Source organism: Scyliorhinus torazame, chromosome 2 (genome assembly GCF_047496885.1).
Source record: "Scyliorhinus torazame isolate Kashiwa2021f chromosome 2, sScyTor2.1, whole genome shotgun sequence".
Classification (NCBI taxonomy): domain Eukaryota; kingdom Metazoa; phylum Chordata; class Chondrichthyes; order Carcharhiniformes; family Scyliorhinidae; genus Scyliorhinus; species Scyliorhinus torazame.
Genome location: NC_092708.1, coordinates 226666262 through 226687506, shown reverse-complemented (window position 1 = coordinate 226687506; position 21245 = coordinate 226666262). Strand labels below are relative to the sequence as shown.

General features: G+C 47.7%; 1 protein-coding gene across 2 annotated transcripts in view; it reads left to right on the top strand.

Annotated features, from left to right (window-relative positions):
* Positions 1-21245, top strand: part of LOC140396157 (uncharacterized) — a 193012-nt gene that overhangs the window by 115135 nt on the left and 56632 nt on the right. For both annotated transcript variants that reach the window (XM_072484403.1, XM_072484393.1), the window contains exons 7-8: positions 1008-1096; positions 10663-10698. In XM_072484403.1, coding sequence (XP_072340504.1) covers positions 1008-1096; positions 10663-10698 — 125 coding nt within the window. The remainder of the gene's footprint in view (positions 1-1007; positions 1097-10662; positions 10699-21245) is intronic.

Below are 21245 nucleotides of genomic sequence, written 5' to 3'. Positions count from 1 at the left end.
AGAAGGCTTTAATAAGCTAAGAACTAGCCTGGTGCCGAGACGGGTGCTTACTGAGTGCCGCCCACACGGCGGCCCCTTATATACAGCTCCCAGGTGGGCAGAGCCGGAGGCGGAGTCCCCCAGGGTTCCAAACCCGGTCTTAAAGGGGACATCACCGTACATGATGATAAGGGTACAGTAATACAGTAACGATTCATCACAACTCTCTTCATTCCACACTAGTTGTAACAATCACTCCTCTCATCTCCCCTCCTCTCCCCGCAGGGTCATCTTCCACGAACTGCTTCCAGGTAAGAGTTTATATCCTGTGGGGAGCTCCTCCAATTGGAAGGAAGCTCCGCCCACTAGTCACCTGGGTAGCTCATACTCTGAGGTGCAGGAGGGGACCCTGTAGGGGGTGGTAACAGAAAGACTTGTCATATGATGAGCGGTTGAGGACTCTGGATCTGTACTTTGGAGTTTAGAAGGATGAGGGAGGACCTAATTGAAACTTACAGGATACTGAGAGGCCGAGATAGAGTGAACGTGGAGAGGATGTTTCCAGTAGCAGGAGGAACTAGAACCCGAGGGCACAGCCTCAGACTGAAGGGACGATCCTTCAAAACACAGACGAGAATGCATTTCTTCAGCCAGAGTTGGTGAATCTGTGAAACTCTTTGCCGCAGAAGGCTGTGGAGGCCAACTCACAGTGTATTTAGGACAGAGATAGATAGGTTCTTGATTAATGAGGGGATCAGGGGTTACGGGGAGAAGGCAGGAGAATGGGGATGAGAAACATATCAGCTATGATTGAATGGTGGAGCAGAGTTGATGGGCCGAACGGCCTAATTCTGCTCCTGTGTCTTATGGTCGTTAGCTGGCGGTGGGATCTTCTGGTTCCATCGTTGTCAAGGGGATTTCTGATTGAATCCACCCCACACCGGTGGGGTGTGTGTCAGCAGGACCACAAGATCTCACCAGCGTGAACAGCAAGACCTCTCCCTTAAAATGCATTCCTTTTCCCACAGAGTCGGAAGGACCAGCATTTTGTGTCAAAAGAAATTATTTCCTGATAAACTACGTGTAGAATCAGCGTTGGACACCGACCCTAACAATGGTATGGACAATAGGATCTTGTATTTTGCAATAGCAAGTATAAGTAATGAACAATTGCCCTATGCTATTCATAAACATTCCTTTCTAACCAAGTTTTAATTAACCTTTGAAGATTGTGAGAATAATTGCAAAGTGAACAGGAGTTAAGTTAACAATTGGTCCATCTTTATACAGTTTAAGTGTGACTTTTGTACCAGTACAACCAATACAACAACCTATATTTATATTGCACTTTTAACCCATTAAAACGCCCCAAAGCTCTTCACAGGAGCATTGAAGCAAAACAAAGCATTGGGCTATATGAAGGGATATTGGCTGCAATTTTGTGGCCGCGTTGCGCTCGAGCAAGAGCACAATGAAGCCGGTAGATCCTGTGGGAGGCCACTAGCGGGCCTCTCGGTCGCGTTCACGCCTCGCGGGATCTACCCAGGTCCTGAGAGGCATCGGAGTCAGGATTTCACCTGAAAGGGGAGTGACCAAACGGTGCGCGCCTAAGTTGGGTTTAACATAGAATTTACAATGCAGAAGGAAGGCATTCGGCCCATCGTGTCTGCACCGGCCCTTGGAAAGAGCACCCTACCCAAGCCCACACCTCCACCCTATCCCCATTACCTAGTAACTCCACCCAACCCTTTTGGAAACTTAAGGGCAATTCAGCATGGCAATCCACCTAACCTGCACATCTTTGGACTGCGGGAGGAAACCGGAGCACCTAGAGGAAACCCACGCAGACACGGGGAGAACGTGCAGACTTGCCACAGACAGTGATCCAAGTGGGAGTCGCACGTGGGACCCTGGAGCTGTGAAGCAACTGTGCTAACCACTGTGCTATCGTGCTGCGTTTAAATCTACTTAGGCACGCTTACCCGTGATCAACCAGCTTCCCAGGATCTACCTGCCTCCCCAGTGTGGCTGTACCCAGGCACTATTCAGCATTGGTCCACACAATTGTAGACCAGACGGAATGGCACCCGGGGGGTTTCCCAGGCCAACGGAGACCCCTGGGTGGTCAGGGATAGTGCAAAGTGGCTCCCTGGCTGCCCTCCTTGAACACCTTTGCTTTGCATTGCCCTGCTGGAACCCTGGGTCTGTGGTAGTGTCCATATGAGTGTGGAGGTTGACATTGCCATGGGGGGGGGGGGGAACAACAAGCTCACTTAGAGATCGGGACACCCTTTCAAAATGGCGGCCCGATCTTGGAGTTCAGTTCCCCAGTGCTAAAAAAAAGAATTCTGGGCTGGGATTTTTCGGGTGGCGCCTTCCCGGCGAATGGAAATTTTCGCCCAAGGTCAACGGGCCTTTACATGGTTCCTGTCCTGTCCGGGCGTAGCCGACAAACCCAGCCCTCAGTGTGGGCTAAACCAATGAGAAATCCCCAGGCCCAGAAAAGTAACTAAGGGCGTGATCCAACCGCCCCACTGCACCTGAAAAGCAGCTCGCTGTGGCGCAGTGTGGCCATTGAAAACCGGGAGACTTTGTTCCCGGGATTTATCCGGTTCACCACGCCTCGCAAGATCCAACGCGATGTCACGAGACGTTGCAATGTGAATCCCGCACATTGTGGGCGAGATCACTTTTTGGCAAATCTGCATATTAGAGCGAGACTATACCTCACTTTATTATGCAGAATCCCGAGACGCGTGGGGGTATCCCAGGGGATCGGAGGCCCCCAGCGGCATGTGCTTTGGGCAAGGTGGTGCCCTGGCACTGCTGGTGCCAGCCTGGCACCTTGGCAGTGCCACCTAAGTGCCAGTGGCAATGCCAAGGCGCCAAGCTGGCATTTATTTGCACGTGTTGTGTGTGTGTTTGGGGGGGGGGGCACTCCCATAGTGTGTTCTGGCTAGGGGGAGGTCGAGGATCGTTTTGACGGCCTCTTGAGATTGGGACGTCATTTTAGATTTCTCGTTACACTGGGGAGTTCGAGTGAACACAGCTCCCCACATTACAAAATGGGGCTATGTGCAGCCTCGGCCGCGCGTTCCCCATGCAGGCCCCTTATACAACGCAAGTTGCGTTGAATAGCCATGTGTTTCTCGGCACTGCAAGCGACAGGAAGCACGTGGCTAAATTTGCTCGCTAGGGGACTCAGTGAGTCCTAATTGTCATTTGAAAATGGTGGGGAACTCGCCTGCCAAGCTGGCAGGAAATTCCTTGAAAAACACGCTATAGATTAACTTAAACATTTTTCCATTAAATTCCTCCCATTGGATCAAATGACCAAAAGCTTAGTCAAAAAGGTGGGTTTTAAAGAATGTCTAAAAGGAGGAAAGCGAGGCAGAGAGTGAATTCCAGAGTGCAGGGCTCGGGCAACTGAAGGAGTCGACACCAATGATGGAACAATGAAAGTAGGGACGCTGAAGATGCCAGAATTATGCAAATATGTTGGAGAGTTGTGGGGCTGGAGTTGTGGTGCTGGAGCAGATGACAGTGATAGTGAATGGCAAGGGCAGCACGGTAGCACAATGGTTAGCACAGTTGCTTTCCAGCTCCAGAGTCCCAATTTTGTTTCCCGGCTTGGGTCACTGTCTGTGCGGAGTCGGCACATTCTCCCCGTGTGTGCGTGGGTTTCCTCAGGGTGCTCCGGTTTCCTCCCACAGTCCAAAAATGTGCAGGTTAGGTGGATTGGCCATGATAAATTGCTCTCAGTGTCCAAAAAGGTTAGGTCGGGTTACGGGGATAGGGTGGAGGCGTGGGCTGCAGTATGGTACTCTTTCCAAGTGCCGGTGCAGACTCGATGGGCCGAATGGCCCCCTTCTGCACTGTAAATTCTATGACCTAAGGGCATGAAGGAATTTGAAAATCAGGATGAGAATTTGAAAATCAAAATGTTGCTACCTATGGTTCCAATCTTGATTCAAAGCTCGACAGACACATAGGGAAAACAGTTACCACTTTTGGCCAACTCCGGGATCACACATGAAGTAAGGCCAAGCTAATCCTTGGGACTAAGCTGATGGTTTATGAGACCTGTGTTCTCAGCACCTTGTTGCATGGCTGTGCAACATGGACAACTTGCAGCTATCAAGAAAAGAAGCTCAACAATTTCTATCTTTGCTGTCTGCAGTGTATTCTGGGTATGTTCTGGCAGTACAACGTCACAAATGTAGCAGTCCAAACATTGAACACGGTCAGTAGTGGATGCAAACAATCTGAAAATTTAGCAGCAGTGCCGGAGGCGCGGGGTCTGGTGGCGATTGCGGGTTGCCATTAGCGTACATGTGAAAACTAACACTGTTGTTTTCAGGTGGTGTAGCCAAGGGACAGCATGTAGATGAGATATAGGAGGAGGCCAAGAATAGATCCCTGGGTGACACCACAGGCAACGGTGCAAGAGCATGAAGTAAAGCCATTGCAACTGATGCACTGGATTGAATTTTTTGAGGAGGGAGTGGTGAAGGCAGATTTAAAGGAGAGAGGGATGACACCTGAAGAGAGACAAATATCGGCTAATATCCCCATATTAGCCGATATTTGTCTCTCTTCAAATGACCTGAGTGTTCAGCAGATTAGTGGGAATCAGGTTGAAGGAGCAGGAAGCATGGGCGAGATTAACTAACATTTGTTCAAGATGAATTTCAGAATACTTCTTTATATATATATATTCTGAATATGTTCACCAGTCTTTTACCAAATCAGTGTGTAATTGTGTACAGGAATTTTAAATCAATCCTGCGCACTGGATTAGGAAAATATTGTGATTCCCTTTCATCCATCTCTTCCCGCGGCAGCACCTGCACGTTCCTGGCCAAGTAGTCAGGGCAGGGACGAGTGCAGCACATTAACATATTTGCCAAATTAATTAAAGTTCTTTTGATGATGTCAGAAACATTGTGGACACAGGGGATTCAGTAGGTGTTGTGTCATTGGATTTCCAAAAGGCATTTGATAAGGTGTCACAGGAGGCCATAGCAGAATGGTACATAGATATATAGATACATAGAAGATAGGAGCAGGAGGAGGTCTGTTGGCCCTTCGAGCCTGCTCCGTCATTCATCACGATCATGGCTGATCATCCAACTCAATAGCCTAATCCCGCTTTCTCCCCATAGCCTTTGATCCCATTCTCCCCAAGTGCTATATCCAGCAGCTTCAATTGTCACTGGACCCAGATTGCTGGGTTCAAATCCTGCCACAGCAGGTGGTGAAATTTGAATTTAATTTTAAAAAAATCTGGAATTAAATTGTCGATTGCCTAAAAAAATCCATCTGGTTCACTAATGCCCTTCAGGGAAGGAAAACTGCCATCCTAATCTGGTCTGGCCTACAGCCGGCCGGTCCGCACATGCATGAACTCGCACCGGCCCTTTGGCGCCGGCTGGAGAATTCCCCACCTTGGCGGCCGTCGACGCCGGAGTCGTTGCCGCTGGTTTTCCTGGCAGCGTGGGGACATAGCCCCATTTTCAAAGAATCCCGCCCATTATCTTTCCTCCTTGATCTGGTCTGTATTTGTCTGCAGAACCACAGCAAGGTGGCTGCTTCTTAACTGCCCTCTGAAATGATACTAAGTGGTTAGCACAGTTGCTTCACAGCTCCAGGGTCCCAGGTTCGATTCCCGGCTTGGGTCACTGTCTGTGCGGAGTCTGCACGTTCTCCCTGTGTCTGCATGGATTTCCTCCCACAGTCCAAAGATGTGCAGTTTAGGTGGTTTGGCCATGCAAAATTGTCCTTGGAATCCAAAAAGGTTGGATGGGTTACAGGGATAGGGTGGGGGTGTGGGCTTGGGTAGGGTGCTCTTTCCAAGGGCCGGTGCAGACTCGATGGGTGGAATGGCCTCCTTCTGCACTTTAGATTCTATGATTCTATGATAAGCCACTTAGCTGTATTCAAGGAGGCAGCTCAACAAGACCTTCTCGAGGGGAATTAGAGATGAACAATACATCCTGGCCTTGTCAGCGAAGTTCACATCCTGAGAATGGATTTGAAAGAAACGCCATTTTTGGCACTTTCATAAGATCCAATGAGCTTTTGTCTCCTAAAATGTTCACTTTAAACATATTGCCCACGTGACTGTGTATACTATCCAATTTCATTAGAGACATTTTCTCTCAGTGTCACCTCTGCAGAACAATCTGTGTTTTGGTGTCAGACATTGAATTAAGAAGATTAACACTATTAGAAGAGATACAGTGGGATCTTGTGCGAACACAGCCTGCGGCTGCAAACTTATTAGGCCTATTAGGGATAACAGAGAAAAATCTGCTTTGGTAACATGGCCTTTAGCTTATTACCATGTATTGACTCAACATGTCCATTGCTTGTCTCAGTATTATATATCTATTAGCCTATTTTGAGTACGTTTATATAACATGTTTATCATAACCTTGCATATATCAACCTGTTATGATTATAGGTGTTCACCTTGTGTTGTGTTGTGCAACACAGCATATGTGTTGTGCTTTACATAGAAAATTGATTATGACTAATATCGGCACGGTGGCACAACTTTAGGAGACTGTCTGTGTTGAGTTTGCACTTTCTCCCCGTGTCAGCATGGGTTTCTTCTGTGGTTTCCTCCCACAGGCCAAAGATGTGCAGGTTAAGCGGATTGGCTTAGTGTCCAAAAAGGTTAGGTGGGGTTACTGGGTTACGGGGAAAGGGCAGGCTTAAGTGGGGTGCTCTTTACAAGGACCGGTGCAGACTTGATGGGCTGAATGGCCTCCTTCTGCACTGTAAATTCTATGATAATATTCTCAAACCACCATTTTGTAAAATGTATAAAAGCTGATTAAAATCAAAAAGGATTATTGTTGATTTTTTAAAAAAGGACTTCCACCCTCTTTAAAAACTGCCAGTAACATCTAGGATATTCCTCCACGTTTTCTGAAGTGGGTATAATGATTTGTGCAGAAGCTTGCCCAGTGACAACTCTTTTGCTCCCTTAATGACATAGTCACTCATGTAAGTGTGCAAATAGGCCACGAGACTTCTAATTAAATTCTTCAGTGAGCTAATCTCAGTTTGTTGGGATGACAACTAACTTCAGCAAGCCCAAGCCCTGGAGGGATTCTCATTCCTCACTGCGCTCTTGCTGGAATCCCGGTGAATTGAGATGTTGAACTGCGGAAATGTCTTCCACGATTAAACAGTTTACTATTACCATCCACATATTCCAGTGAGAGTCAACAATTTCAAAAGAGGGAAAAGGAAAGTATTGGCAATAAAATAAATTAGTTCAGAGACACTTTTCTCTGTGCGACAATATATAATATATATATTTATGTACACGTATTTAATGATACATGTATTTATAGGTACAAAAATATATTGTGAACTTGCAACCTGAAACTTGAGTCAATGGGAATCAGGGGGGAACTTCTCTGATGGTTTGAGTCATAGCTGGCACACCTGGAAGATGATTGTAGTTGTTGGAGGTCAATCATCTCAGCCTTGGGACATCGTTGCAGGAGTTCTTCAGGGTGGTGTCCTAGGTCTTAGCAGTTTCATCAATGATCTTCCCTCCAACAGAAGGTCAGAAGAGGGGCATTCACTTATGATGCACAATGTTTTCCACCATTTACAACTCCTCAGACGCTGTAGCAGTCTGTGTCCAGATGCATCTAGACCTGGACAACATGCAGCCTTGGACTGATAAGTAGCAAGTGACGTTTGTGCCCCATGAGAGCCAGGAAATGATCACATCTGTGGGGCAGCACGGTAGCATAGTGGTTAGCACTGTTGCTTCACAGCTCCAGGGTCCCAGGTTCGATTCCCAGCTGGGTCACTGTCTGTGCGGAGTCTGCACGTTCTCCCCGTGTCTGCGTGGGTTTCCTCCTTTTATCTATGGAGAGAGAGCGGGTAAATGGAGTTGAAATCAGCCATGATTGAATGGTGGCGTGGACTCGATGGGCCGAATGGCCTTACTTCCGCTCCTATGTCTAATGGTCTTATGGTCTTACTCCGATTTCCTCTCACAGTGTAAGATGTGCGGGTTAGGTGGATTGGCCATGCCAAATTGCCCTTAGTGTCCAAAAAATATTAAGTGGGGGTTACTGGGCTACGGGGATAGGGTGGATACGTGGGCTTCAGTAGGGTGCCCTTTGTAAGGGCTGGTGCAGACTCGATGGGCCGAATGGCCTCCTTCTGCACTGTAAATTCTATGATTCAATGATTCTAACGAGAGAATTTAACCATCTCCCTTTGACATTCAATGGAATTACCATCACTAACTCTCCCATTGTCAACATCCTGAGGGTTACTGGAAACTTAACTGGACCAGGCATGTAAACACTGGCTACAAGAATAGATCAGAAGCTGGGAATTCTATGGTGGGTAACTTCTCCAACACGACCCACTATCTACAAGACACAAGTCAGGACCGTGATGGAATATTCCCCCACTTGCCTGGGTGAGAGTAGTTCCAACAAAACTCAAGAAACTCATCAGAATGCAGGGTAAAGAAGTCAGCTCGGCACCCTGGCCACCATCTTAAAAATTCAATCCCTTCGACACATTGTGACTGCAATGTTGTACCATCCACAAAATGCAGTGCAGAAAGTCACCAAAGTTTGTTTGTCAGGACCTCCCAAACCCACAACCTCTGCTACCTGGGAGAACGAGGGCAGAGAGCTCAAGGAAAGAACACATTTGCTCGTTCCTTTCCAGGTCACATGCCATCCTGACCTGAGCCGTATCAGCCATCCCTTCACTGTCGCTGGGTCAAACTCCTGGAACTCCCTCCCTCAGGGCAGCAGACAATTACATCTGTGTGCACAGAAGTAGTTCAGCCCTATCTTAAAATCCTGCATTCTGTACTGATTTTCTATAGCATTTAATTTTCTAATATATTTATAGTTAAAGAAACAATTTGGAAAGCAGAGAAGTTGAGTTGGTTGAAGGATAGGAGGATCACTGCTATTTTATCAATGAGTTATGATGATCTTGAATGAATAACTCTAAAGGATGATGGGAATGGATTTAATGATAAATTGGAAATATAATTGGATATATTTATCCAATATAGGAAAAGATTGCAGAGCTATGGAAGAAACAATTAAGGAAGTGGGACTAAGGTAATTGGATAGTGGTAACTGATTGATTATCTATGCGCTATGTCAATTCTTCACTCTTCAAAAATGGACTTTCAGATTCACTTCATTTGAAATATGATGCTTCCAACTTTTCAGCCCATCCTCAGAATTATCCTGAAGTAAGATACTCGAGTGAGATTTGAACCGATAACCTTCTAACTCGGCATGCAAGCATCATTGAATCCCTAAGTGCAGAAGGAGGCCATTCGGACCATTGGGTCTGCACCGACCCTCTGAATGAGCACTCCACCCAAGCTCACTTTCCTGCCCTTTCTCAATAACCCCTTAACGTAACCTTTTAAGATACTAGTGGCACAAAATTCCATTCAGAATGTGAGACATCAAAATATGAATCTCAATTGCACCTGTTAACAACTTTATAGTAGCCAATCGGTAACTGCTTACAGTGGATTCAATGGAATAATAGAACTCCCTCAATAAATATATTGTCAACTTGCTGAGAAACTAATAAGAATGTTCATAATGAGTAAAGGCCATTCGGCCCATCCAGCTTGATCCAGCCAGAGTTCATAAGAACAGAGTAATATAGGAGCACGGGTAGGCCGTTCAGCCCATCAAACCTGCTCCGCCATTCAATGCGATCGTGGCTGATCATCCACTTCAATGCCTTTTCCCTAAACTAGCTCCATATCCCTATTTTCAACTTTATCACTTGAAACCACTGATTTATTAGCAGGAAAAGCCAAGAAGCACCAACACATCAGCACTGGTTAACATGGAATGCAAATCAGAATTGTGCAACTACGAAAACATAGAAAATGAGCCAATTGTCGCCTCCCGGCGGACCAACTCTGAGATTTGGCCAGAGTTCAATGCTAACAGTTATTCTGGGGCAGGTTTGCCATCTGAGTCCACAGTCTATCTTGGTTCAAAATCTTCTATGTATTTCAGAATAGAAACAGGTTTGTCAATTAAAAGCACCACATGGACGGCACGGTGGCGCAATGGTTAGCACTGCTGCCGTGTGGCGCCGAGGACCAGGGTTGGATCCTAGCTCCGGGTCACTGCCTGTGTGGAGTTTGCACATTCTCCCCGTGTCTGCGTGGGTCTCACTCCCACAACTCAAAAGATGTGCAGGTTAGGTGGATTGGCCACGCTAAATTGCCCCTTAATTGGGAAAAAGATGAATTGGGTACTTAAAGGTATGCAAGACCGAGAGACTGGCAGGGCATAGAATAGAGGATCATTGCAATATGGCCCGTTTTGTGTTCCCTGCCCTATCTAAGGTCACCTCCTGAAGTGCTTCCTTCTACAAATGGAAGAATATGTAAATACAGATCATTGAACATTTTTAAGAGGATTATCTTTTGGGGGTGAATTCTGCATTTGGAAAATAGGCCCGATTTAAGTTTCTTATTGAATATTAAGAAAATTGCATCAAAACGGTAACTAATGCCTACCTGTTAAATTAATCTATACAACTAACAAGCCGTAACCTATGCAGTAATTAACTAAAAATAATACTGTAGATTCTGTATATGTCTTAAAATTGGTAATTTTACAATTATATTTCACACAGGAATACTTCCCAGTCCTGAAGCGAGAAACAGCAGTGGTAAGGAAAATAATTTTGTTTTTTATATCAAAGATGTGAGTGATATACGTAAGGGAAATTTAAGGTTGTAATTAAATTTCTAGATTCAAAGAGTGAAGATGAACCATTTGAACTTCACTTGTCATTTGTGCTGTCAAATGAAACCTTTGATGATATTGCCACTATGTTTAAAAGTAAAATATTTTCCTCACACTGACGGTGGCTCTTTTGCCATTCACTTTAAATCGGTGTCCTCTCTTTTCATGACTCTTCCATCGAGGGAATTGTTTCACTCTATCAATGTTGCCTAGACACTTCATGATTTTGAACACCTCTATCTAACTTCCCCTTGACCTTCTCTTCTCTTTTAAAACTAACCTTCACCACATTACGTGATCCCACTGATTGACGATTATACATTTGTACTTCAAAGAGTTAATACATTAATTTCCAGACTGGGCCAATTCCTCTTGGCAATTCAGAAGGAATGTGCTATATAGACGGTTGTGCCTTCTCAGTACAAATTTATTGTTTTAATAAACTGCTAAGAATGAGAAGACAAATATTTTAAACATAATAATTGCAATGTCCCCTTGCCCTTTTTTACTTCATTCGGTTTTTCCACAAAGGAAATGTGTATATTCCTGTACAAGAACGGCTCACTGTCAGCTCGATATTCAAGTCTGGGTTGGGCACCATTGTTTTGAATCTCTCTTTATCCTCTGGCTCTTTTCAACTCTTGGGGTGCAATCCTCCTGAACAATTTCTTGGAAAGTGTGGAAGCGAGTGGGAACTGCCGCCAGTGCTATTCAATGTTAATTGGTCCACTTAACGAGTCCCCACAGGATTCAGGCCACAAATGAAGGCTCCCCCCACCCCGTTAACGAGCAGCATTTAAAACCGAACTTGCACAGTCAACCCCACTCGGCTTTCAGCCATGACGCCGAGACGACCGGTCCCACGATTTTGGGATGCAGACCGATTTTGGGGAGGCTCCTGGATGCGGTGGAGGCTAGGACAAATGTCCTGTTCCCCCAAGGATCCTGGAGGGTGAGCAACAGGGCAGCCAGTGCCACCTGGGACGAGTGCCAGGGGCCGTAAGCTCGGGCAGCGTAACCAGGAGGACTGGCCTCCAGTGCCAGGAGAAGGGCAGCATGGGTGAGGTGACATCCCCGGAACCTTCCCACCCCAATGCGACCAAGTCCTCCCTTCCAATTCCTTTCACCCTAATCTTCCCTTCACCCCCCGGTCCCCCCCACCCCAGCACTGTGACCTACGTGTGTGGCTAATGATTCCCTCTGTGTCTCCACAGAGAAGCTCTCCCACAATCGCCGGGAGTGGGTCCAGACTATCGGAGGGGTGTTGGATATTAGAATCCTCAGTACCTTCGAGGAACGGGCCCTGGATGCGACGGGGTGGCCAAGGACAGAGCAGTTACCAATGCGGAGGTCAGTGCATGCCGCAGAGGTGAGAAACCACCAGGCCCCACCCGGAAGGACTGTTACACATGAGTTGCTGTGGGGCTGTTTAGCACAGTGCTAAATCGCTGGCTTTGAAAGCAGACCAAGGCAGGCCAGCAGCACGGTTCAATTCCCGTAACAGCCTCCCCGAACAGGCGCCAGAATGTGGCAACTAGGGGCTTTTCACAGTAACTTCATTTGAAGCCTACTTGTGACAATAAGCGATTTACATTACATGAAAATGAAAACCGCTTATTGTCACAAGTAGGCTTCAAATGAAGTTACTGTGAAAAGCCCCTAGTCACCACATTCCGGCGCCTGTTCGGGGAGGCTGGTACGGGAATTGAACTGTACATTTACGTTACATTTACACATTACATGCAGACTGATGACCCACTGACCACATGTTCAATCCCCCACAGGTCCTCTAGCCATTGGCGCCAGCCCATCCGGGGTCGCCCCACCCTGCCCCCCATGAGACCACCTCGGAGGTGAGCTCTAAGAATGCCACAGTCGATGCGGGATAGCTGTCATCCCCACCCTCCACCAGCACAGAGACACTGACCTCAGTGGGAATCGTTAATGGACAGGCTTCTGGGACACAATCTGGTGAGCACCACACAGTTCCTGATGTACATCAGGTGGAGATAGGAACACCCAAGCAAGACAGCAGTCGGAGGTCTGCAGGATCCCAGGACCCAGCTGGGTCCCAGTCAGATACTGAGCCTCTGGAATAGATTTACCCGGAGCAGATGGAGACGTTAGGGTTCGGCAGGGACATTCAAAGGTTGATGTCAGCAACACTCCAGCAGGTCCATAGCCGATTGGAGGAGTCCCAGAGGTTACGGGTGCAGGAGATGTCACCGGCAATGTGTGGCACCGAGGCCAACACTGCTAGGGTGGTGACGCAGTGGAGAGTCTGGTGCCCAACTTCAGCAGCATTAGTGAAGGTGTCCAAGGTGTCGCGCAGTCAGTAATGGCCATGGCTGAGGGCCTCGGCAGAATGTCCGATTCTCTAGGGGATGTGACCCTGTACCAGGCTGACTTTGATGAGTTTCTGTGGGACATGTCCCACTCTCAGATGGGAATGACCAAGGTGCTGCGAAGCATGTCCCAGTCGCAGGCAAGTGGGCATTGCCAAGGCGCTGCAAAGCATGGCCCAATCACCGAGGAGCATTGCTGATGGTGTCGACTCGATGGTGGAGACGTTGGGGAGCCGCCAGATGATGCAGAGGCAGCCGAGGCTCAAGCCAGCTGCCCCTCCGTCCGGAGACGAACCCCAGGCCCTATGGACACCGACCAGGAGGAGGGGCTGCTGGGCGCCAACTCAGACCCATCCTATGGACTGGCGACAATGGCCACCGGCTTCCCCGAGTTCCACCCCTCTGATGAGGCCGCGACTCGTAGCCAGCACTCGGAACCGGGTGGCAGGCTGTGCATGTGCTGCCAACTGCGCCGGGCCCTCTGGCCCCAGAGCCCTCGGAGGACACCCGCCAGGGGCATCAAAGGCTACGGATGAGGTAAGTAGCTGCTGCCTTCACCACTGATGTTCATTGTGGTGACATAGCGGTAGAGCAAGGAAGGCCAAGCACATCGGGGATCACTGAGGGTGGGGGGGGGGGGGGGGGGGGGGTTAAGAAGTGGAGTTTGCATTGGGGGTAGGAGGAGGGGGATTTGGGGGGGAGGGAGGTGTGGCGTTGTTTTTGTTGCTTATTTCAGGATGGTTGACGTAGAGTTCACAAAGACCACAAAATAGTTTGAACTATAACTTTTTAACCCTATGAATTTGGATTTGACACGTACTTCTAAAGAATACAAAGTTGATTCAGCTAATCTTAATACTGATATAAACTATGAACTGCTCTCACTCACACTATTTGTACTTCTGATTCTCTAGCTAACTCCTGCATACACTCCCCCCACAAGGCTTAGCATCACTGCCTGATATAGTTGTAACTGTAGCTCCCTCTAGTGGCTAATCTCGACACATCATTAACCCTTGCAGTTCTTACAGTTATAATACCACAGGAGTGTGGGGATAGTGGAGCGATACCATCGGGAGAGTGGGGCAGTGGTGTACATTTGTACGAGGCACATTAAAAAACCCTCAATACAACCACTATGACACCTTTGACTGTTTGCTCTCAATGCGGGCCGACCACCAATCCCAAGCCCCAACCCCCAGACATTCCCCCCGCCGCACTCCACCTGACATGCCCTGCCCTCGCATACCCGGCTGCGGGCATGTGTACGAGTCTGGGGCTCATCCCCTGGATGTTCGCCGATTGGCTGCTGCATGTGTGGTGTTGCCTCCTGCAGTGTTCAAGTACTATGTCCAGGTATCAGGGTGTGATTGGGATGCTCGGCAATGACTTCCACATGCTACATGGCCCACCCACGGGGTCCCCCCCCCAACACATGGGTGGCATGCCCAGTGCCCTTGGGCTCATTGTCTGTGAGAGAAGATGGCCACCTACCTCCTTGGTTCCCTGCAGCAGCCATTGAAAAGGAGTATTAATTGGCGCCAGTGTGACCACTTGCTGGGGAGGCTGCCGAATCATGGGAGGTGTTGGATATGAGGTGGCTCCCGTTAATTGTATGGAAATAGGGCTTAAGTGGTGATAATTGGTTTTGTGCCATGCTACGGCGAGGCCCCGATTTTGCCTACGGGAGAGGGCTGGTTGCATCGCAAATGGTTTGGTGCCCGGCCTGATTCTCATTTTCTACCTCTCCCGCTATTCACCGGCATCGTCTCGCTCGAGTGAGAGCGCGATGAGGCCGGGGAATTGAGCCCTAGGATTATTTTTGGTCTGTGACAGGCACAAATTAAAAGGATTATACTCATCGACAGGGGGTTTAGCAATGCCGAGCCCCATTGGGCAGCAAACATTGCAATGATTCGGAAATAGGCAGTGGAGGAACGGTCAGTTTGAGAGCTGATGGAGGCACGCTCATGTAAGGGGATCAGCTTGAGGGCACTGTTGTTGGCGCCTCTTCCACTCTCGTCGGTCAGACACTCCACGATCCTGGTGGTAGTATTGGCACTGAGGGTGTGGAACCAGTGTCGGCAGCACTTTGGAATGGCAGACATGTCTCTGTGGGTGCTGATTTGCATTAATCATAGGTTTGCACCAGTGGGGTTGGATGCGGGGTTCCGGGGTGGCGGAAGGTGGGGTCGGAATATTTTAGGGTTTTGCTTGTTGGAGGGAGGTTTGTAGACCTGGAGGAGCTGAAGGGGACGTAGCAGTTGCCGAATGGGAATGAGTTTAGGTAACTTCAGGTTAGGGACTTCATGAGGAAGAAGGTGCTGTCGTTTCCGATGCTGTCGGCCCATTGCCAAAGAATAACTCCTGTCCAAGGAGGAAATAGGGGAGCGCAAGGTTGCACATATATATGGGGAACAGGTGAAGAAAGTGCGTGCCTGGTGGAAGAGGTTGGGCATAAGTGGGAGGAGGAACTGGGTGGGGAGCTGGTGCTGAGTATGGAGTGAAGCTTTGCATAAGATTAATGCACCTTGGTTGCGTGCAAGACAAAGCCTCATCCAGCTTAAAGTGGTGTATAGAGTCCACATAATCAGGATGAGTTGGTTCTTTTCAGGGGTGGTATATAGGTGTGGGGGGGGAATGGTGCAAATCATGTCCATATATTCATATGTTTTGGGCGCATCTGAGGTTGAGGGGGTTTTGGTCGGGATTTGCGGATGTAATGTCAAGGATTTTGGGAATAGTGGTAGCCCCTAGTCTGGAGGTGGTGATATTTGGAGTGCCGGAGGATCCAGGATTACAGGTGTGGAGAGAGGCCAAAGTGTTGGCTTTTGCCTCCCTGATAGCCCAGAGACATATTCTGTTGTGCTGGTGGGACTCTGAGCCGCTGAGGGCAGGGGTATGGATGAGCGATTTGGCAGAGATTTTGCATTTGGAGAAGGTAAAGTTTGCCACCAAAGAGAAAATGCTGGAAAATCTCAGCAGGACTGGCAGCATCTGTAGGGAGAGAAAAGAGCTAACATTTCGAGTCCAGATGACCCTTTGTCAAAGCTTTGCCATTCAAGGTGTGGAGATGGGACTCACCTCTGGGTGGAAGCTGCTCATTGACTTTTTTAAGGAGTATTGAGTCGTCAGCGGTGGGGCGAGCGGGGCGGGGGTTCATTTTTCTGTTTGTGCTGGGGAGGGGGGGGCGGGGTGGTTTGGGTGCCGGGATGGGAGTGGGGGAGGGGTTTGAGGGGTGTGTAGGGAGGATATGGTTGTTTTGTGTTAACGCAGTTGCCGTTTGTGTTTCTTTTGTTGTGTATATATTTTAAAATGCCTTCAATAAAATGTTATTTTTAAGAAAAAAAGGATTATACTCCACCAAGGAACAATGTAACACACAGATTTTGATTTTACAGCCCGACTCTGCAGCTATAGGTGCAACATTTGCTTCAGCAGAAAACAGACTCGGGGGTCACAATGCACTATTAAGTCACATCCAATTGCTTCTGATGGATGGGGAGATGGTGGCATAGTAGTAATGCAGAGGCCTAGGCTCATGCCATGGGGACGTGGGTTTAACTCCCACCAAGGCAGTGGAAATTCAATTAATACATTTGGAATATGAACTTAATCTCAGTAATGGTGACAACGAAAACTATCATTGATTGTTGCAAAAACCCATCTGGTTCATTGATGCCATTTTGGGGGAGGAAATCTGCCATCCTTACCCAGTCTGGCCTACATGTGACTCCATATGCACAGCAATGTGGTTGATTCTCAACTGCCCTCTGAAATGGTTGAGGAAGACACTCAGTTCAAAGGAAAGTAGGGATGACAAACTAATGCTGGCCTTGGCAGTGAGGACCACATTCCATGAATCAATAAAGGGGGGAAAGATGCAACATGCAAATTTTGTGCAACCTACTTATTTAAATGATTGCAGCAATGCAGCCCAGGCTTAGAGCACTGTTGGTCAGTTGAATGCCCGAGCAGTAGCACAAAATCGCGAGAAGTTAATACCTCTTAAAGCTACCCTGTCCTACTTGAAGTCAGACTGTGCCTCTTAAAGGGGAGTATATCCTGGTTGTAACAGCTGATGGAACAGGTTAGAGAAGAGATCATGAACAAGAAGAACACCAATGATGGCACAGCATGACCGAGAGCAGGCTTCAGGATTTTACCAAGGGGTACTGGAGGTCTTGGCTAAAGAGAAGGAGGGTAGGCAAGGTGTAACCTATCAGCAGAGGGACAGGAGGCCCTCCAGGCAGACATTCAGACGTAGTGGGAACTGATAGCTGTGGCAGGCAATGTCAAGAGTCACACCCTGAGGACCTTGATGAACTGCCACAAGACATTCACTGACTATGGCCACTTGTGAGATCATTGAATGCATCTTCAAATGCTCTCTCCTACCAACTAGCCACCGCTTGATGCATTGCATCCCCACCACTCAGATACTAACAATCTCTATCAATAATGACACATACATTCTCCTTATCCTCAAACACTTAGCACTGTTGCAAGTCTCACACCAAAATTCCACAACTTGCACATACTGCCAGCTATTCAACTGTGACAGCCACTTCATCTTCTGTCAAGAATGTGGGAAGTTAATGAGATTAACAGTGAAAGTGAGATAAAAAATAAAATAATAGAAAAGTAACACGACTAGCAGGCATAGAGGAATAATGAGATGTGATTTGTCATGTAACAAGATCAGCAGGTGTCTAGAGACTAGAGACATTGAGGTGCAAATGGCCATATCAGTTCTCCATCCAACATTGAGTCAGGCCAGTTCCATTTATGATCCAAGCCATGGGGGTCTGTCCATCTAACATTTAGAAGCACGGCAATTTGCAGATATTCTCCTCTATAAGATGCAGTTTGTGCCTCCGCTGAACCAGAAAGAGTCGTTTTCCCAGACTTGGTCACCTAAGCAGTACTGGGTGGTAAATATTGGCTGGATTCGATCTATAGAGTTACTAAACCTGGATGTTGTTTGGGAAAAAGGGTGTCTGTGTGTTCAGGGAACGTGGGTATATTTTGGGAACAAGAGGTAAATTCAAATAAAACAGTGTGTTTAGTTATTCATATATTTAAGTGTCATAGTGTATATTAATCTTTTGTTTTGTGTTTTTAAATTTTTAAAAAATATTTGTATTAATTGTTTACACCACAACTGGTCTGGTTCCTCACTAGGGTGTCCATTGTTCCTCACATTACTGCAAATAAATATACACCCCGAAGAACTGTGTTTCAGGTTATCCTGCGGGGTCATCGCAGATAACATCAGTGGGGTTCGTAACACTTATCACAAGCACAACACTCATTGATACCCTTCCCCTCTCCTGCAGGAAAGGCAGTTCACTGGAGACGGGAGCACCAAATCAGCGGGGCACAGGTGCAGTTGCATGTCCTTTCCACATGAGGCAGTGTGCACCGTCATTGGATCAGGCAATGCTGAGGCTGTGGACAATGTCAGGGCTGAATCCAAGGTGATCATATCCTGGTACCTATTCCTCCCTCTCACATCCCACTTCCCCATCATCCCACAATTGCACCTGATTTATGAGCTGTAGATGATGTAATCATGCACATCTTGCTTTCCCCCTTCTCTTATCACAACCCAATCCTTGTGCCTTTCTCTTTTCAGATATCTAAGAATTGAAGCCTAGCCAGGCCTTGGTGAGAGGCCAAAAGGTGGAGGTCCTGGATAAAAACCTCCATCACTTGCTCTCACACGCAACCACCAGCTCAGACATTGACCCTGCTCCTTAGACACTGAAGCATTCTGTGCCCACTTGAAGGCTGATAAGTGGCGAGTAACATTCATGCAACAGATGTGTCAGACTATGACCAGCTTCAACAAGCGAGAAGCAAACCTTCTCCCTTTGGCATTTAACAACATTTCCATGGCTGGATCCCCTACCATCAACACCCTGGGGCTGATCATTGACCAGAAACAACTGGACCAACCTGATAAATACTGTGAGCAACTCACCTCCTGACTCTCCGAAGCCTGTCCATCATCTACAAGGCACAAATCAAGAGCGTGATGGAATACTGTCCAGTTGCCTGGATGAGTGCAGCTTCAACAACACTTAAGAAGCTTGAGTAGCAATCTGCTTGATTAGTATCCCTTCCCCCACCTAAAACATTCCCTCCCTCAACCACTAGCTCACAGTAACAGCAATGTGTACCATCTCCAAGATGCACTATAGTAACTCAGCAACGATCATTGGACAGCACCTTCCAAACCCACGACTACTGCCACCTGGAAGGTCAAGGGCAGCAGACACTTGGAAACACCATAACCTGCAAGCTCCCCTCCAAGTCACACAACATCCTGAATTGGAAATATACCACCGTTCCTTCACTGTCGCTGGGTCAAATTGTTGGAACTCCCTCCTGAATAGCACAGTGGGTGTACCTGCATCACACGGACTGCATCTCTTCATGATCTTAAGGACAATTATGGGCAATAAATGCTGGCTTTACCAGCGATGCCCACATCCCTTGAATGAATAAAAACAATATGTAATTTAGAGGAGGAATTTGATTGTTCTGGAGCACCAGGCTTGAATAGCCAGCAGCGAGGGCAGGAGTAAAGGAAATAGCAGGTGCTAGCTAGCCAGAGGATAATGGTGCACATGATCTCCACTGCAAGGACTCCAGTGAGAGGATGGAAAAGTCTGGTATCAACTTTGCTCATGATTTTTGCACAGAGTTTGGAGCCTAGCATGGAAGCGGTGAGCAACTCCATGAGGATAGTCATGGACTCAACCATGATGCAGCATCTGATGACCAATGTCTCCGCTTCCATTGTATCTGCTGTTAGCTCAGACACCTCTCATGCAGGCTGAGCACTCCAAGAGATCATCAACATTGCTGAGGTGCCGCACCAGTGGCACGGCAATGGTACCGTGAGCCTGCTGTCCATCCTCAGGATATAACTGTTCATGCTTTCTCAGCCATGCCACTCCTCCAGTTCCCTTGCTGTTGCCTGTCACCCAGTCAGTCCAGACTGTTGCCGCCCTGGCTGAGATGGAGCCATCTGAAGCTGGGTCTAGTTGACTCAGAGCAGCTGCTCGAGGTCATACTGCAAGACCATCTTTGGTGCCCCTGTGAATCAGCCATGCTGAAGTCATGGGGGTAGCTCTGTCTAGATACACTAGGGCAGGAGATAAACTGTGGGACTGCTTTTGGATGGGGAATTGGCGTTGGGTTCATTGGTACCACATTCCGTTAAAGCAGTCACACACAGCCAGTCAGAAAATATCTCCCCTTCTTTAGCTGCTTATCAAATGTTTGGTAACATGGCTGCACCCTCATGAAGGTGAGGTTTTGAAGTATGCAGCAGAATCATGGTGTGTGCTGTAGTGAGTACTACAGGGTTCCTCCAAAATCGTCTCGGAATGTTGTTCGAATATCAATGATCTACCTGATCATATTACCTGTGGCATTGTGGTTTTCGTTAGAGGCATGCTACCCACACATGTATGGATTGCATATACCAGAGTTCTGAGCAAAGAGGCTAGTTGATAGTACACAGTTACCACCCTCTAATTTGCTGCAGTAGCTCAAAAGCAGATGGTATGGCAGCACGATAGCGCAGTGGTTAGCACTGCTGGCTCCTGGTGCCAAGGTCCCAGGTTCGATCCCGGCTCTGGGTCATTGTCCGTGTGGAGTTTGCACATTCTCCCCGTTTTTGTGTGGGTTTTGCCCCCACAACACAAAGATGTGCAGGCTAGGTGGATTGGCCACGCTAAATTGCTCCTTAATTGGGAAAAATGAATTGGGTAGAATCATAGAAGTTTACAGCATGGAAACAGGCCCTTCGGCCCAACCAGTCCATGCCGCCCAGTTTTTACCATTAAGCTAGTCCCAGTTGCCCGCACTTGGCCCATAACCCTCTATACCCATCTTACCCATGTAACTATCTAAATGCTTTTTAAAAGACACAATTGTACCCGCCTCTACTACTACCTCTGGCAGCCCATTCCAGACACTCACTACCCTCTGAGTGAAGAAATTGCCCCTCTGGGCCCTTCTGAATCTCTCCCCTCTCACCTTAAACCTATGCCCTCTAGTTTTAGACTCCCCTACCTTTGGGAAAAGATGTTGACTATCTACCTTATCT